Below are 20,586 nucleotides of genomic sequence, written 5' to 3'. Positions count from 1 at the left end.
GATCAAGTTCGTTGGACAAAAAAATTTACCGACTCCTTCGTCCTTTTTCAGGATACAACAAATAACATTGAAAGTGCATAAGTAAAAATTGCTTATAGAAAGATTTATTTTTTGATCAGCTGCGGTAATCATTGCATGCAATCAATACAGCATTTCCATTCATTCATAGCATCAGCTGAGGCTGAGACTATTTCGGAGCTATCACATAGACAGTCCTTTCTGCGCTGACACATGATTTCAGCAGGTTAATTTTCAGCATAATTTACAACTTTTACAAGAACAAACTGAAACGGGTTGAGATTTAAATGTGCGGTTTTCGCCATTAATTTTCTCTTGGAACTCTGTTTCGTAATCATGTAGCCTATCACATTTAAAAGTAAAATAAAAGAAATTGGATTGATATGAGGCAGAAAAATATTGAAGCGACATAGTGATAGCAATATTCTGAGAGTATTTTTTCATTTCAAGTAGGATCCCCAATAAAACCTACTGTCAAAATATACTTGGGAAATAAATATTTAGCTGTTTCCATAATTTTTACCAGTTCTGTATAATTCGAAGTTGCTGGTTTCAAAGATTACAACACATCAATTTATGAGTGAGTTCTCCAACCCAGGGGGCCACTAGTAAAGAAAATTTAGGCTACGTTGGAATCTTGGTTCTTATCCATTGAATAAATTGTTATTTTCTTATTATGGATCCTGATTAGATTTCATGGATAATGCTTCATTTCAGCTAATCAAAATTACAAAACCACTGAAGAATAATGTGTTGAATTTGCATTGTTGATTCACATGTAATTCATTAACACAGCTAGTAGTGACGGTGCTTTGCGCTGCATGACTTCATAACATTGCTCACTGGATGTTTTCTATTTGTTTTGGAAGTTTATGATTCCTCTTCATGCAAATTGCCCTGTGAGAATCCTATTATATTAAGCGAGCAATATCTGGTTATATTTATGTTCAACGGATCTCGAAAATGACTCTAACGATTTTCACGAAATTTGGAACATAGTAGGTTTATGATATAAAAACTCGATTGCACTAGGTTTCATCCTTGGGAAAACTCGCTGAACGACATTAAAAGGATAATTCATCCTTGGCTGAAACAGCTGTGGATAGTAAAAAGTGAGTATGTGAAAAATCAAAATATCGCATCCCCGAAATTCATAAGATGACATATAGCCAGCTGTCAAATAGAAACACGATCATCTTAGAGAATTGTGTTCCGTTTATCAATAAATACAAATAACGAGCGAAGCTCGGTGCCCCGATATTAGAATTGAATCAGGGAAGTGGTTGCAAGATAGGTATTAATTGGTACTTACTCAGTAGGAATCATCTATATAAAAAAATTATCGAGCCTCAAATTTTGACATTCAATAACTTTTTCATATGTGCACCGAATTTGATGATTTTTCTTTAGTTGTGCTCGATATGTTCAGGACCAGGATTATGGCCTATTAAATTTATAATCTGACTTCAGGACACTTTCCTACGGTCCTTCAAAGTTGCCGTGCTACCAATTTTTCCTTAAACGGTTGGAATAGCATTTAACACCTATCAACCTAAGAATAGTTGTCGGCTCCAATAAAATAGATTCTTGATAAACTGTGAATGGATCTATTGCCTATGAATGAGAAATCCAGTTTTCAGAGCAAATTAACTTATAATCTTCAGATGAAAATACACAAAATACAGAAAGAGAAAATATCTTAAGACTAATTATTTCAAGAGTTATTACGAACTAAAATACTTATCTAGTTTACAGTTGAAACACAGTGGCTATTGGCTTTACTACATTAACAACTAAATCTGACCAAAACAGCACAAAATTTTATATAAAACTCAATCTACAACATTAATAAACGAAAATGATTTAGAGCAAAACTCTACAACAACAGTACTTGTAGCAAGCCATTTTTCAGAAGAGAAGGTAGGGCTGAACAGGAAAAGCAAAGTTGAAAGTCACCAAACCAACGCCCTGTTCAATATCGATCTCCACAGACACGTCATCAAAAATTATAACTTATAAGTTTAGAATTCACATTCTACATCTGTTCTCAATAAAACTTTAATTTGAAAATGTTATTTTAAATTTTTATATATATATCATCTCTATTTAACTAAACCATTTATCTTTTTAATTCTGTCAACCCAGCCTCGGTGACACCATGGAACAATGCAACAAACATTTACGATAATAAATTCTCCGTCAAAAAGTTTATCCGTCTATTGATAACTCTGACATTTACTATAAAGTTCCATAGATCTCGAATTGAAGATTCGATTTAAATGTGAGAAGAAAAATGTAATATTACAAATACCCCCCTCTTGACATAAAAAAATTTTACTGTTTGAAAATTTAAAGAAAAAATTTACATTGACCCTAATGAAAATTGTTGAAATTTAAATTTGAGAACAGTAACAATTTTTAAAAAAAAAAAAACAATACATGTCATCCAAAAATATTGAAAATTATTATAAAAATTCATCAATAGCGTTTGTTATATGTTTCCAAACAATATCTCAAAATATAGAATATCAATATTACTTTTGATTTAGCTTTATAATTTAAAGAAAAATATCTCAACAGAAAGTTTAATATGTAAAGAATAGTTTTTGAAATTGCACATAATTTAATAGATAGAAAAATTTAATTTTTATTGCATAAAAAAAATTTAGTATGTTGAATAAAAAATTATTATTATTATTTATTTTTTTTTTTAAATGAATTGATGAATTGTTACATTTAATTTTCACATAAAATTTCAATAAATCAAAAAATGTTCATTTCTTTCACTATTTACGCAGTTGATTTTATTGATGCACATTTTGGAAAACAGTCCGTTAAGGCACTCAGTATGATTTTCAGTTAAGTGTGACTCCAATGTGATGACGTTAGTGTTGGGCTGATCTGGATGCACGTAGTGTTGGGCTGATACTTGTAGTCGACTGATGCATATCAAACTCGATACAGGTGACATCTCAGTTAGCATTGCTTCATGTTTGTAGTAGACGGCTGCATTCCAAACTTGATACCGGTGACATCTCAGTTAGCATTGCTTCATGTTTGTAGTAGATGGCTGCATTCCAAATTCAATACAGAGTCACATAAATTTTGTATCATATTTGTAATTATACAATGTACATTTCAGGCTTGAAATGACAATGTAATTCGTTTTTTGGAAAAGAGATAGACGCTGCATACAGGATTAATTTAGGTGAGGATTAATTTAGGTAAGGTTTGGTTTTTTGATATTTTCAGCTTTCAAGGTTTAGAGTTCTGCATACAGGATTAATTTAGGAGAGGATTTTTTGAATCAATTCTTTCATGATACTGTGACTGTTCTTCTGAATTCAAAGTTGCGAATGTGAACATGGATGACAATTACCTCCAGGTAATGCAGTAGTGTTGAAGTTTGAGATACTTGGTCAGCAATAGGCGTTGGCATTGCTATTGGCGTATTCTTTGGTGTCGGCTTTGGCATCGGCGTTGATATTGGCATTGGCGTTGGCGTAGCTATTGACATCAGCACAGGCATCGGCGTTGATTTTGGTGTTGGCATCAGCATTGGCGCAGGCATTGGCGTAGCTATTGGCATTGATTTTTGTTGTTGGCATTGGCGCAGATTTTGGCATTGGCGTAGCTATTGGCATTGGCGCAGGCATTGGCGTAGCTATTGGCATTGATTTTTGTTGTTGGCATTGGCGCAGATTTTGGCATTTTGGCGTAGTTATTAGTGTTGGCGCAGGCATTGGCATTGATTTTTGTTGTTGGCATCAGCGTTGGCGCAGGCATTGGTGTAGCTATTGGCGTTGACATTGGCGTTGACATTAGCGTAGTTATTGGTTTAGGCCGCAGCGTAGATTTAGGCGTAGATATGTCACACTAGTTTGAAAATCACCCAAATGTTCTTAACACTCTTCATGGCGTTCACTTGTTACTGATTTCGAGATTCACATGATAACTATTTCAATGTTAATGTCTGTGCTGTACCTGTTGTCTTAAAATGCTTATAAACTAAGAAGAAAAACTTGATTAGGCTATCCATACAATCTAATACACATAAAATTAATTTTAAATATATATAAAATGGAAATTTGTTAACATCTTATTATACAGTCAGCAATACATAAATTGTGAAATATGGACATATCAATGATAAATTTAAAAAAAAAATCATTCATTTATTCACTGTTCAAATATCAATGTTTTAATCCATTCTTCAAAATAGAAATATAATTTCATAACACCCTGTATCATTATCAAAATTGTAAAAAACAAACATCATAACAACACAACAAAAATTTAATTTCAATACATATTTCAATAATTTCAGACATTTGGTCTTCTATTCAATCATTTCATAATATATTTGCATTTCATTATTATTTATATAACATTTCATTTATAGCATGTTCATTTCACATTTATGATTTATCATTCAGGGTTTCAAAATTATTTAGTTTTAATTTTGTTCAAAAATTGTATAAAAAGCAAATTATTTAATATTATTAATCATCGTTTGTTGGATACTATAGTTTATTTCGACTCTTCAATGTTCTAAACACAAACTACATTTCATGACAAAACTTTACTATCAAACATTAAACAAGAAATCATTCAAAACATCAATAATATTTTGCTTCAAAGGCAAACAATATTCATAATTAATCATCATTTTGCATCTATGGCAATCAACATTATTAATCATTATTTTTGCATCTATGGCAATCAACATAAGTAATCAACACAAAAAATATTATCTCATTACTGCCTCTCTAAGTCATAACCTCTGTTATTCCTTCTTTAGGCAATAATGGGTTTCCATCTCAAAAAACAATCACATACCAGCAAAATTCTAATCAACAAACCCCACTAAAAATTCTACATACACTCCAGCATCCATTTCAAACGATAATCAATCATATCAAAATTTATAGAACAAACAGTTTTAAAATTTAAAAAAAAATATCAATTACAAAACACTTTAGAAAAATTTTAGCCTTTAACTCATTTCAATTGATAATATAACACAACGTTTTAAATTAAACCAATTATTTTTAAAATAATTTAAAATTTAAAGACTGTATAATAAGTATAACATTTCAAGATTATGATACAAAGATGATCAAGATGAAATACTGGGTAAATAAGTTCCCTAAAAAATACAAACAAGAGAAAAAGAAAACTGGGTAAATAAATTCCCTAAAACAATACAAAGAAGAGAAAGATTAATTAGAGCCTATCCTACATGTCAGTACTGAACTTTCATGAGGAAGTATATTTAATAAAATATACTACTATGGAATTTTGTAAATTCCAAGTATGACTCTAATTTGTTATAATTGTGAGCTATCACTCCCACAAAAACAACTGGTGAAGGAAAAAATGTGTTGACTATTGTGACTGGGTGGAAAGTTCCTAGATGTCTGTAAGGCAATGTGATAGCAGACTCTAGTATCGGACCACAAAAACAAAAGTATGCAAAAGTTTTTACAAACATTTGTTGTTGCAGTCATAAAGTTTTTATATCGCAAACAAGTAGGTCAGATAATCGAGTCCAGCCATATGTGGTTCACGCCCACACCTCTAAAAAAAATCACACCTACTTGTCTACCAAAAATCCAAAGTATTGGACAGCAAAGAAAAAATAAAATGCAAAATGGGTTAAAAGCCCAGAAGAAAACTATAACCTAATTACATATGGCTTATGGCACGATATGCAATGAAAGATGAGAACATGGGACAAAATTGCTCTGAAAAACCTAATTACCTAATATATACCTGAAAAAAAATAGACATGATTAAAATATGTAATACATGATGAAAAAATATACCGCAAGCAAACAATTATTTACACAACAATGGATAGATTTTGGAAAAGTTAAGTTTTATCAACAATTTAAAGATTAGGAAAATAAGCTACTATTTCAACTTCTAATATTATTTCAGAAAAAATACAAATTTAAATGACTATGGACAAGATTGGTTAAGATATGCTTCATAGAAGAATTTACTGAATATTACACAAAGACAGGAAAGAATCGAAAATTGAAAAGATTAAGGGCCAAGAAAATAGGCTACAGGAAAGAAAAAAGACACAATTATGGACTCTTACCATACACTGTGTAGCGATTATGCTATTCTGAATCCCGGCATAACACAGGATTCCTAATCATTGTGTGTTGGGGAATACCCTTTCATCATGTGATTTACTGTCATCATCTTGTAAATAAGCAACTTGAAACAACCTTTGAATACTAATACATCAATGGAAACTTTGCGTTTTGTTTTCTTCAATAGCATGATTTTATTCATGGGTTCATTTGTTTCAACAAAGCCATTTTGCTTGCAAAAGTTAGTCATGTTCACTTGAGAATGCATTGCATACACCTTTTCAATTCTCAGTTGAAAGTTGAACTCATCAACTTGACTCAAAGCAACATTCATTTTGTTTACATTTTTCCTAACCTCTACAGAAACCTGTCTCATGTAAACATTCACTTTACTTATAGTTTTCCTAACCTTCAATGTAGCAATATTACTTTCATGATAGTTGACTTTCAGTGAAGACAACTCCCTACCTACTTCTTTATTCAATTCTACTATCTCACTATGGTTGACTTTTTCAACAACAGTAACTAGGCCTACATTGTCAGAAACTTGAATGAGTTGATCTTGTAACTTAACACTACTATCATCCTGCTTCAATTGTTTTCATCTTCATGACTATCTTTCAATGTTTCATGTGCATTTTTCAATAGAAGGTTTATACTAGCCTGCTCTAGTCTAATGCTAGCAAATTCTTGCTTCATCTCATCAAACCTAGCATTTAACTTAGCCTCTTGCTTATCAAACAGTTGTGTTAAGGCAGCTATTAACTCATCATCATTTTTAATATTTTTCATATTGTATGCCATTATGCTAGTCTGCACAGATAATATATTCATTAGGACTTGATCTCTCTTGAACCGATTTCCCACTCAGCAACAAACCATTCATAACCTATCAAGATATCTATCCTACTAATAATTTTTATAACCAGGGATTTCATAGTGTACCATTTGGGACATATTTATTTTGTAATTCTGTCCCACCACAGGGCGTACCATTTGCCGTGCTACCAATTTTTCCTTAAACGGTTGGAATAGCATTTAACACCTATCAACCTAAGAATAGTTGTCGGCTCCAATAAAATAGATTCTTGATAAACTGTGAATGGATCTATTGCCTATGAATGAGAAATCCAGTTTTCAGAGCAAATTAACTTATAATCTTCAGATGAAAATACACAAAATACAGAAAGAGAAAATATCTTAAGACTAATTATTTCAAGAGTTATTACGAACTAAAATACTTATCTAGTTTACAGTTGAAACACAGTGGCTATTGGCTTTACTACATTAACAACTAAATCTGACCAAAACAGCACAAAATTTTATATAAAACTCAATCTACAACATTAATAAACGAAAATGATTTAGAGCAAAACTCTACAACAACAGTACTTGTAGCAAGCCATTTTTCAGAAGAGAAGGTAGGGCTGAACAGGAAAAGCAAAGTTGAAAGTCACCAAACCAACGCCCTGTTCAATATCGATCTCCACAGACACGTCATCAAAAAATTATAACTTATAAGTTTAGAATTCACATTCTACATCTGTTCTCAATAAAACTTTAATTTGAAAATGTTATTTTAAATTTTTATATATATATATATATATATATCATCTCTATTTAACTAAACCATTTATCTTTTAATTCTGTCAACCCAGCCTCGGTGACACCATGGAACAATGCAACAAACATTTACGATAATAAATTCTCCGTCAAAAAGTTTATCCGTCTATTGATAACTCTGACATTTACTATAAAGTTCCATAGATCTCGAATTGAAGATTCGATTTAAATGTGAGAAGAAAAATGTAATATTACAAAGTTTACATGTGATCCTTATGGGAGAAGATTTGTGTGCTGGCCACACACAGAAATAAAAATCAGCCGTTATAATCATTGCGTCATCCAACAGCCGTCGGTAGATAGTGAACATGAGTATGCACTGCTCCATAGCCGCCCATGTATTTTATACTAAACGCCCCGACTAAAAACAAAATGACTGTTCTGTGTGTAACCAGCTTCAGGTAAAATACATTGCTTTGTTTCGAATAATTGTGCTGTCTTCGGTGTTTAGAGATGATTTATTTTCAGTAAATTATTTATTTTGCAGTTGGAAAATTATCAATATAAATAAAATCCATTAAAATTAATAATTAGAATAATATGAATAATAGCATCCAAAGTTACCAGCTGTACACTAAGCTAAAAATTATCGTTTTCATCATATTATGCATAATAATACAAAAATAATTGATTGGAGCAGGACTTCCTATATACCGGACCTGCACCTACGAAAAAAATGGCCGCCGTAAGTACTGGCTGGCAATGATATTTTAAACGGGGACTGGATGAACTGAGATTTCGATAAACTGAGACGCCCTCTAAGAGCTGATTGGTGAATTTTTCTTAGTAGGAATTCCTAGTTAAGACTACCACATACGGCGTTCATTTTTTTCTAGGCTCAGGTCCGGTAGTATATAGCAGGTCCTGATTGGAGTAAATAAAAGCGTTTGGTTTTTTTTTTGATAGCATGATTGAAGTTCAGTAGGCCTAGATGGGAAATACTCTTGGACAGTGCTTCTTGAAAGTTGCCGCATCAAAATGCCGCATCGCGACTCCTCAGGTGTGCATCCAGCTAATGTTTGTCATGAGATGCATTAACTATTTGGCAGTACGAAGTTCACCGGGCCAGCTAGTCAATAATATCGTCATAGCCATATAGTATACTATACCATATTTCAACGTGAATGTATGTTCTCAACGGATTAATTTTTTAACTCATGCCATTTTCAAAATAGGAACACACAAAACTACTGGATTTCTCCAAGATGTCTATCATGAGAAGATTTTAGGGATATTCAAATAAAATTTGAATTTGAACTATTCTTATATGTTTTCCATATGTGGGCATCCATATTCTTTTTATCTTCCTATCTTCCTAGATTTAAGCTTGAGCCCTATGTTTTCTTAGTGGAACCAGTAGAGGTACATGTACATCTCCCCTCCTCAATTCCAGCAAAACCCCCCCCCCCATGAATTAGACACCCAAAAAAGTCGTTAGTAGTATTTTTGAACACTTGAACATGTTAAATAGAGTAAAAAACATGTTGAATACTCTGAATAAAACTAGATAGCTTTAATAGTCTGAATAACTTAGTCTCAGAGTGAAAAATTGTACTATTTCTATCATTTGTTTTTCCTCTTCAATACCGTAGGCTACCGTAAAATAAAGTGACATTGCCCGATTCTCAACTTTAAGACCGAATTTTGAGTACCTATAGGTAGCCAGAATAGGAATAAACAAAAATATTCCCAGATCAATAGTTGACCTGTAGAATCAAATTATGCGTAAAAAATAATAAAATAAAGTTGCTTTCCATGACGAAACACTATATATAATAACTCTGTTGTAGTTAAGACACGGTGTTACTTGTAAATATTTGAAAAACACTCACTTTTGTTGGAGTATTGAGTGAAATGCATTCCTCAATACTCCCACAAAAGTAAGTGTTTTTTCAAATATTTACAAGTAACACAGTGTCTGAACTACAACAGAGATGAATAATAAATGAGAAATATTTTTATGCCAAGGCATATTTAGTGGCAATACAAAAAAAGAATATTCTAAATCGACTAGGGTATTCATAGATATTACTAATTATAATGATTCCCAGTGTGTGGATCTAAAGGTAATGCTAGAGGCTATTTATTTTCAAACTCGAAACAGGGTGAAAATTGATACAATAATTATTTTCTTTCTCAATGCATTTATTTAAAAAACTTAATACTAGCATATTGATCTGAATTATTACTATAGTCTATTTACTAAATCTGAAGTCCATATCTAGAGATTTATAAAACTTTAAACAATACTTTCTTACTTTCTCTAGTATAATAATAATATGTTATAGGAATCGAAATACTTCATTTTTCAGTCTTACAGCTAATGAACAATGCAAAATGTGATAATCAATCTTATGATATGCAAGAACATTTCTATCATCACAGTCAACGACTCTAATCGTAGACTATTAATAACCTATACTCTCTCATTAATAGAAATTTGTCAAAACAATCAAATTTTGATTTCAAATTCAATAAATCAAGTACAAATAAAATTGACATATAGGCCTATTGTCTTTAACATTCACACATTTGGTCACAATAAGAAATAAAATTGAATAAGTTTGATGACAAAACTTATACATTAGATCATCCAAATCAATCGTCATTTTCCATTCTTGCATTCGCAAATGATTCACTCGATGATTAGGACTGTGTTTTCTTTCGGGGGTATATTCTCATTCGAATGCCAGATTCAGGTCTAAGTATGAGTTCGTTCATGAGATTAAGATCTTCCAGCTTTTCAACTGACTCAACTCTGTAGTTTCTGAGTATCGATGATAGAACAGTCTTCTCCTCCAGAACTGCAAACTTTTGTCCTGTAAAATTGGAGAGTTGAATTAATGATAAGTTGAATAATATTTCTGAGGGATAACTATTCTATGAGACAGAGGGGAAAAATGTGGTGTAATCACATTAATTCAAATTTTCTCCATATTAAATTTTGTACTAATCTTTTATAATAAATTATATTTCAAAAATATTGTGGATTATGAAATTTTAAAATTTTAAGTTGACTCACTCCATAAATTGATTTGAATCTCTTCATGATTTCCTTAAAAATACTACTGTAGCTTTCTTCATAATTTATTATTATAGCACTATTATTATAGGTAATAAGCTATTCTATTTTATTAATCTATTTATTTTCTTGTAACATATGAATATGATTTTCTCCATTTCAATAAAATAATGTTATAATACTTTTCGAATGCGTGTAGTGCAGCCTTTATTTCTTAAAAAAAGTTTTTTTTTATTTCGACTAGAATTGATAAGCATATCATTGATGAGATTACGATTCATCAGTTCAGGTTCCTATATTGGATAAGAACTTACTGAAGTATTTAATCATACTACTTGATTAAATATGGAACACTATTGTTATACATTATTAATATGGTTACACTATGGAATTGATTGATATTTTAATTACATTATTTCTCTGTAAATTGATAGGCACCTATCGCTCTTTTTCTACAAATGGGTGGAATTGTTTTGCCTTGTTTTGTATGTATGTGCGAGCTTGCACTCAATCATCTTCATTACATCATACTTAAATTTCTAAATATTTCTTCTTGTCAACTCCTTTTCCTACTTAATCTTCAACTATATCAAGTTATAAATTAAATAGGCTAATCTTACTTATAACACATTTGATCTGACTCCTATTCGCGGACAAAGTCCAGTAACATATACTGTACTTTTGGTGAGTAAGAACCTTGCTCACTAGTAGCCTGTCATTTTATACTTTTGTAAATATTTTGTATGAATTTCGTGTGAATAAATTTGATTTGATTTGAAGATTGTTTCATCTGAGTAATATGAACGTTGGAAACTTAAGATTTTAGTAAGATCATAATATTTTTTAGATAGAATTCAAGTCATCACGGTGGGTTTGTTGGCTTCATTTTCAAAAAAACTATTACTTACCAATACAGTTCCTTGGTCCAGCACTGAATGGAATGTAAGCATAAGGATGGCGACCTTGAGTTCTTTCAGGTAGGAAGTTGTCTGGATTGAACTTTTCTGGGTCGGGGAATTGATCCGGGCATCTGTGCACGTGGAATATTTGCAGGTTCATAACACACCCTGCAGGAACTATGTAGTTATCTGCAAACGTGAGAAATTTACAAAACTATAATATTTGAAACACGACAATAATTCTAGTAACGATAGTTTGAAACTTCGAATTTGATAATTTGGAACTAAACAGCTTGGAAATATAAACATGTAAAGACACTGATAATTGTAATACCACTAATATTTTTGAGAAAACACTACATGTCACGATGCCGATACTCAGGTTTCATAGCAAAACCTGCCACATCTTCAGTTGTACTTGGGGCTGAGAATGTGGAAAGTTTCACTATGAAACCTGGTAACTGTCATATGTGAAGTGGTTTTAAAAAAAAATGAAGGTAGTGGTATTGTCAATATCAGTAATTTCCCTTTTCTTTTTCATTATGGAGGAATACCGCAACATCTCCTCCCATAAAATCAAATTTGAAAATATTTCTCCTGCTATTTGAACAACCAGTCTGTTGTGACTAATATAGAATACATTTTTGTAGAAACTCCAATATTTTGAAACAAAGTAAAAACGGATTGTTGTGGGAATAACTTCACTAAACATTCATTTAAAGAGTGATGAATATTTTCTGTTTTCTAAAACCTGTTCCACGTTCAAGAAGGTTGAGGTCTTTTAAAGGTAATAAAAATAAATAATTATTTTCAAGATATCACTGAATTGAGATACTGTGATGTGTTGCGACTAATATGGAGAACCTTTGTAGAACCTCCAATATTTTTAAATAAAGTAAAAACGGATTGTTGTGAGAATAATAAATTTACTGAACATTCTTTGAAAGAGCAATGAATATTTACTATTCTAAACCCCATTTCACGTTCAAGTATGCTGAGGCCTTTTAAAGGTAATGAAAATAAATAATTATCCACAAGATATAATTGAATTTGAGAACTGTGATGATAGGATATACTGTAGCCTACAATAACTATCACTATCCAAAAATACCATTCTAACATTTTATTTAAATCCCAATAATTATTCTGCAACAGAAAAACAAATTTGTCCATAGTTCTTTAAAATTTAATTCATCATAATTTTGAACTTTTCATCCAATGCACGAAAGTGTCGTTTTTCTATTTTATTTTGTTACTGATCTATGAGATGATTTTTTCACCTCATGAGGAAAGCATCAAAGCTTGAGCATAATAGGAGTGTAGGCATACACACATATTTGCCAAATAAAATATTTTAAAATTGATATATCTGTGATAACATCGGGATAAGGAGCAGATCCTCTTTAAAACCATAACACATTTTTGTTTTTCTTGTGTTCAAAATCTCGTTTGAGAGATTCTTCTACCCATTCTTCTCATTGTATTAAACAGTTGAGAAATAGTTATTTGTGCAACTAGTGCGCAAAGTGACAGTTTGCTGCATCGAAAGAAACGTTTACGCCCGAGCCGTAGGCGAGGGCGGAATGGTGTCTTGAGTGCAGCAAACGAACTTTGCGCACGTATTTCACATTAAATTTTTCCTACAGTTACCATTGAATATGAAAAGTGGGTAATTATGGGTAAAATTGCCTGAATAATGTAGTAGTGTTTGAATGGCGGGGGGCAGCTGTGTGGTGTGTGCTGTGGTGGCACTGTGCTGTCGTTGTCCTTGGTTATAATATCTAATGAATAATAATTAGCGCGTTGTGCTTGGTTGCACCTCTGCTCACTATAGCAGCCACAGCAGTCACTGTTACCAACTTAATTTTGATTTTGCTGCACTGGTGCTCCATATAACCTACTAACTATTTTGCGTTGTCATGCTGCAAATCTGGAGTACGCAAAGTACTCACTTTGCGCACTAGTGCGGAAAAGTGATTCTTTGCAGCCTGCAATCAGTGCACAAATGGTCACTTTTCAGGGTATCTGTAGGAAAAAGTTATTTTCCTCTAGGCCTGATCACTATTAATTCTTTACAATAATAGATTTGTTAAACTTACCGAATTTCGTGTCCTCTCCTAGATAACGACCGATAAAAGGTACACTGGGGAATAGCCTGAGAGATTCTTTGATGACCCTTTCCAAGTACTTCATTTCATTGAGATCCTTCATTGTAGGAGGCAGATTTGAATCACCAAAAATTTGATCCAGCTCTTGAGCTACCTGATCCTGTAATAAATATTTGAATATTGAAATGATAAAAGTGAAATACAACCTTTTAAGAAATATTTATGATGTAGAATGGAACTATAATATTTTTTGTTATAGAATCAAAAGATTGCGGGAGATCAGATATTATTCAGATTGAATTTGATATTCTGTTTGAATAAATAAAACATGAATTGTTATAAGTGTAGGGCTACGTTATTTATGAATTGAAAAATTCAATATTTTGAAATAAGCTTTTAAAGATTTATTCATTTCTATAATTTGCTCCAATGAATCTGATGAATCTCCTCCGTGATACAATAGAGGAAAGGTGTAAAGTATCAGTTGGCTCAGTTGTCTACTTGTATCAGTTGTCTCTGGCAATACTTACACCTTAATTTATCATAATTTTGGATTTCGAAATTGAATCTTAAGTTTTGATAATAAAGGAACGATTCTAATATTGCAAGTTAGAATATTAAATTCAATTACAGAGTATCACATGAACTTTCAAGAATGCCATGCGAGTATTTCTACGATAATAGAACGCATTGGATAAATAATTTACACTAAAAACAACATAAATCTCCAATTGATAATTATCATTTTAGGAAGAGTACGAACCTGATATTCGGGATGATTTCCAAGCATGAAAAGAGACCAGCAGATACCAGCAGTTGTTGTGTCGTGACCCTGCAAAATAGATTGATTGCAAACTTGAATTTAAATAAAAATAGTAATAATGAAATTCAGGTAGGCCACTATTTGCAACATATTGAATAATTATTATGTCTTTGCTGGATGACCATATCAATTTGAAAACTAGGCTATTCTTTTGCAATAATAATAGAACCAGAATACTAAATTCAATTTTTATTTCACAATACACAGTACGGTATATATTAGAAAACCTTGGGAGTTGGGAATACACTCCAGTAAACCAGAACTCCAGATTAGATAGGGAATCAAATATATATGAATAATCAATCTATTAAATACTATCCATAGAACCCTATTATTAAATCGAAAACTTTACTGATTTCAATTTAATTATTTTTTGACATAAGAAACAATACAATAATTCATCAATATTGATAAAAATAACCTATATTGTTCAACATCCTATTAATAGTAGATAGCATTAAGGAATTCTGTATAATATTTTTGATAATTTATCATTTGCCTGTCAAATAAACAATAACTTATTCTAAGAAATACCATACGGATAAGTAAGAAACTTTGATGTGAGATTACCAGAAAATTAACAAAAAGAGAAAAAGATCACAACCTACCTCGAACATGAATGTGTCCACCTCTTCTCTGATCTCATCGTCAGTCAGTTTTTGGCCCAGTTCAGATGCTTCTAGGAGCAAGTCAAGGAATGCCATACGTTTCTTTTTACCTGGAAACAAAAAAAAAATAAAAAAAACATAAGAAAGGAGGGTTCAAATTGAATTATTTTATCTCGAAGAGAGCAGATAAAAAAATCCTATATGAAATAAAAACACAATAGTTATGTTGTCTTCTCTGCTACATAATGTTTTATTTTTTATACCAGGGTTTCGATGCTCATGGAATCATCATCAATTAAATTTAGACTTGACTGAACTTTGGCATACGGTATGCCAAAATACTAGTTTAGTCTAAAATCAATTAAATCAACTTTCGATGCCATCGATCACTGGGTTTTGTGATTGTTGTAAAGTGCCCCACCTGAAGAAGAATTGGAAGATGAGAAAACACCGTATGTTAAACTGTGTGTTTAGTAATTTCAAATCTGTTTGTAAATAGCATGGAATAAATTCATGTTTCCACAAATTTAATTGTATGTCTAGTAGACAAAAACCACAACAATGGCGACGAGGATTAAAAACCTAAGGATGGATGACGGACGGGTTCCTGTATTCAACGGCAGTAACCTATAACTTCATGTGTTCCTGCAAACGGATCGAAGTTTTTCATCATGAATGAATCCACGGCGGGTTCCAATTCTAGTCATGGGACGACTACTATTTTCTCAAATATCGGATCAATGGCCGAATTTGACATTACCAGTCAGAAAAACTTGAGATGTTTTTCGTGGCAAATGGAATCGACAAGGACAGGAAAGTTGCAGTGCTTTTAACAGTCATCGGAGATGCAGCTTTTAAAACACTTCGAAACCTGTGTGATCCTGAGTCTCCAACTTCAAAAACGTATGAGGAACTTTGTTCTATTCTTGAAAAACAATTTTCGCCCTTCGTTTCGGTCTATCAGAAACGAATTGATTTCTACAATTTGAAACAGCAGTCTAACGAATCTAATTGGGAATCAAACAGCTCGCTATGAACTGCAAATTTGGTGGTTTGTGTTTGTTCTGCTACACTTCCAATAATTTTATAGCAAAAAATTGGCAAATTTTTAGTTTAATAATATTCAAAATGATAGGCAGAGTGTTAACACGAGGTTTGGTTGCAAGGAATGCAATCCAAAAGACTCAACAGAGAACAAACGTTACTCTACCACCTGCCAGAAGGTGCCCATTTATGGTAAAACTGTTGGTCGGTGGGACGATGTGTGGAAGCGCTTTGATCATTCCTGGATATGTTATCGCTAACTTGAAGTATTACAATGGATACAACAGTGATAATAGAACATTTAGTGGAGAATCCAACATGATTATTGTTTTTATCACATCATGGAAAAATTTACAACATCAAATCAAATAAATTTTTCTGAACAATTCTGAATAGGCCACAGGGTTCAAAAATTCAAGAGTCTCTGTAAACTGTAACAATTATTCAAATAATGGTGATTTGAGTGTGATATTTTTGTTTTTTATTCTGTTTTCAACCGTCAAAATTTAAAAATCTTAGTTTTGGTTGTTTTTTAGTGAAAATTGACTGAATTTTAGTAAAGTGAAATCATAACCCTATTTTGGACTTTTAAAATGTTATCTAAATTTGGGAAAGAAAGGGTACAGAGAAAGAACGATCAGAGTCCAAAATTAAAAAAAACGGTTTTTTTGTGCCATATGGTTCTTTTAGTAGGACACTATAGCCTCGTGCAATTCATACAGAGAAGTAACGCTCAGTGTCCCAGCAAAATGCAATTGAAATATTGGTATACACAGAACTAACGATCAGAGTCACTGGTGAACACAGAACTATCGGGCAGAGTCCAGACGCCAGCCGGCCAGTCAGCTTTGTTTGCATAGCATTCCTGTCCCTACAGGCTTGCATGACTCATCTTCAGTTTGCTGTGAGTTGTTCACTTGTGCTGTTGTGTTTTTCTGTCTTCTGTGATGAGTGCTGATGGTAGTGATAGTGAGGGGGGGAGTAATGTGAATGTTAGTGAATCAAGAAAGAGACAAAGTCATGGAAGTATGTTTAAAGCAGCAAAGAAGCTGAGGGATACCACTTATGAAACAGGTGAGGACTGCCACTGCACACGCTTGAAGTGTTTCGAAAATGTTTTGAAAAATGAACGTGATTCACTGATTCAACATTTCAACGATTTAGGAGATAGAAATTCCCAAAATTCTTTGTTGGCAGGCTTGATTAGTGTGAATACAGTTAAACGTAGGCGTCCAAGGAAAAATGAGCAAGATGCAAATTTGAATCACTTTTCATATTATGCTTACAAGGTGCGTGTAAATAGGGAAGATTGTCTTGAAGACATTCCTGTTTGTTTCAATGGGTTTAGATCCATATTTGGTATAACTAATCGCCGTATCCAAACGATTAAGAATTCTCTTGCTTCAACTGGAAGAGCACCCGTGGACAATCGTGAGAAACATCGAAACAGGGGAAACAATAAGATTGCTTTCATTGTAATATGCAGTTTTTTGTAAACTTAAAAAGGATAAAACTGAGTTTTTGTTTAGTAGTTTTTTGAAAATTTTCTAATGAAATATCATTTTTACGAATTTTGTACTGTTAGTTCTTTAGCAAAAAAAAATTAAATCGTTATTTGTGGACTACAGTAATTTTTATTTCCAAAACCGTTTTGAAATACACAGAACTAACGATCAGAGTCCATACAAGCCTAACAAAAAGTTGTGATCATTTACCATAATGTGAACAAAAAAATCGGATACACATAGGAAACAGTTATATATAAGTGTGTTGTTAATAAAAAATAGTTTGTGCAAGTATAGTTTAATATTTTTAAAGCCATAGCGTTTTAAAGTTTAAAAAGGCTCTCCTGAAAAATTTGGTTTTCGTGACTATGATCGTTCTTTCTCTGTACCCTTCATAGTACAAGGAGTATCCTTAGTTTTTCTCTCCCAATCAGTGCTACTTTGTGAAAAATATAAATAAATGAATAAAATTAGTTTGAACTGGTATACAGCCTACGAAAAGGAAATAGAGAATTATTGTTAATAGTTAAAAGTATGACACATAAAATATTTACCTAAAAATTCATCATCGTCCTCATGGTTCTTGATTCTTTCCTTGTCAGCAAGTCTTGCTACTTTACGTTCAGATATAACCTGTAAATAGAAAAAAGTAAAAATGAATCAGATTAGTGAAGAATATGAGGGGAATCAATTATCCTTAGAAGGAAAGTTGAGAAATGAGACTATGAAATAATATACCACTATTGTTTTTCAGATTGATTTCTACACTGTTGCAGGTTTGATGCCTAGTGAGATCGGACTCCCCAAAGTATAAAATAGTAAATTATCCTCTGCAAGATGCTATGTATCGGCTCCTCTGTTAGTTCCTGATTTTTTTTCAGAAATTTATTTTCAATCATTCAAGAGTCTGAAACCCATACTTGAATCACTAATAAATATTGTTTTGTCCTGAGCTACATTCTACAATCTAAAATTTCACTCAAATTGAACATCATGGAGGTGAAGAATGTTTTATTGAAGACTCAATTCAAAACCCCTACCGAACCAATAAAGTACCGTAATAAGTTGCGTAGAAGGTAGATGTACCGTGTCATGTATTCCATATTATTCACAATAATTAAAGTCTTCAAGTATTCGTTTTTTGTGGTTGTAAATATCCCTCAATAGAAAAACAGAAAGGCCAAATACTTTATTTTTTTATCAAATCAATCTGATCTGACCTGAACATTATTAAACTATGACAAGTAACAACATTTAATACATAAAATTTATTCTGTTCAGAAAATAATAAAAAACTCAGATTCCTTTATCAAATATACATTTTCAACTTCAAAATATCAATGCTGATCCATCATCACTCGCCAATAAAATTTGAGATGAAAGGGTTTCAAGTGAAATTAGATGTGAAATTTCAAATGGGATAAAAAATGAAGTAGATAGAATTCAAATTTAAATTGCTTGCAAATTCTATGTAAATTGCTCATTAAAATGAATGAGGTTTATTGGAAAATTTTGTTATCATAAAAACAATTATGAGTCTCTGAAAAATATTTAAGTTGGTTTTTCCGATTTAGGTATTACAGGATATTCCAATGATAGACCTAGTGAAATAAGAAAATTCTTATTTTTCTATAAGTCACCTATATTTTTATATACGCTATACCTATGGTACTGGATCGTAGTATCATGTTTTGACCAAAAATCACATCCATGAAATAAAATACGTAGAATTTTAATCCACCAAACAGATAAATAGACAATGCTTTTTATTTACCCTGTTTGTGAATCCATGCAGAATACTGAGATCATGTGCGTAGCGGGCCCCTCTCTTTGAATTTTTCCAAATGAGGTCAGAGTGTAGCCATGGCTTAGTTGTCCGTTCCATTGTCAGTTCACTGATGCTGTGGGTAAAAAGCCTCTAATGAGTGAACAAATAATATTGCAATAAAAATAGAATATTAGAACAAGAGCTCAGAAATTACGAGTAATTCAAGTGATTATTATGGGCAGGCCTACATGCAGGCTCACATATAAGTTTTCATTCAAGTTTAGGCCGAGAAAATTGGACAAATTAATATACTGTATTCCCAAATAGCATAATTCATTCTTCATCAGATTTATGTAACGAAAACCCAATATTGGAAAACCATTATATATCACACAAAACGATAAGGAACTATTAGGCCGCGATTATCGTCTAGATACTAGATAAAATTGTAGAAATGTTCACATGTAATGAATGCATTCAGAAGTGTATTAATCTCTAATTAAATTGATGTATGATTTTTAATGATAATTCACGAATTGGAAAACAAATAGAAAGCTGATCAGTTATTAATATTAAACGAAAATACAAATTAAATGCAGTAAATCACTCCGAAGTCTTCTGCTACTGCAAAATATTGACAACAGGGTAAACAGCTAGATGGAAATTTGATGAGCGCTACTATTCAAAAATTAGAAGAAAATTCTATGAAATTCAAAATTATGGAATTCGATGAGCGCTACTATTCAAAAATTAGAAGGAAATTCAAAATTATGGAAATTCGATGAGCGCTACTTTTCAAAAATTAAAATTTCCATCTGGCTGTTTACCCTGTTGTCAATATTTGCAGAAGCAGAAGTCTTCGGGGTGATTTACAGCATTTAATTTGGATTTACATTTAATAATAATTATTAATTCATTAGCGTTCGGATAATTGCAATATCTCAGTAATTTCCATCTGTAACCAGTTATTATTGAATTATTGACTACACGTTTAAATTGAATCAATGAGAAGTTTCAATACATGAATCCCCACTGTACATAAGTAATTTTCCTTGTCAAGT

At 32.0% G+C, this 20,586-nt stretch overlaps 1 protein-coding gene across 4 annotated transcripts in view; it reads right to left on the bottom strand.

Moving 5' to 3' along the window:
* Positions 1-9,872: 9,872 nt before the first annotated feature.
* LOC111057877 (cytochrome P450 4C1) overlaps positions 9,873-20,586 on the bottom strand; it is a 30,734-nt gene continuing 20,020 nt past the window's right edge. For all 4 annotated transcript variants that reach the window (XM_039420495.1, XM_039420493.1, XM_039420494.1 and 1 more), the window contains exons 7-13: positions 19,532-19,658; positions 18,312-18,390; positions 15,209-15,318; positions 14,541-14,609; positions 13,769-13,937; positions 11,679-11,858; positions 9,873-10,567 (exon numbers count right to left, since the gene is read on the bottom strand). In XM_039420495.1, the coding sequence (XP_039276429.1) occupies positions 10,395-10,567; positions 11,679-11,858; positions 13,769-13,937; positions 14,541-14,609; positions 15,209-15,318; positions 18,312-18,390; positions 19,532-19,658 (907 nt within the window). In that variant the 3' untranslated portion in view covers positions 9,873-10,394. The remainder of the gene's footprint in view (positions 10,568-11,678; positions 11,859-13,768; positions 13,938-14,540; positions 14,610-15,208; positions 15,319-18,311; positions 18,391-19,531; positions 19,659-20,586) is intronic.

Source organism: Nilaparvata lugens, chromosome 2, assembly GCF_014356525.2.
Source record: "Nilaparvata lugens isolate BPH chromosome 2, ASM1435652v1, whole genome shotgun sequence".
Taxonomy (NCBI): Eukaryota; Metazoa; Arthropoda; class Insecta; order Hemiptera; family Delphacidae; genus Nilaparvata; species Nilaparvata lugens.
The sequence above is the reverse complement of the archived record's forward strand: the minus strand, read 5'-3'. Positions and strand labels throughout refer to the sequence as shown.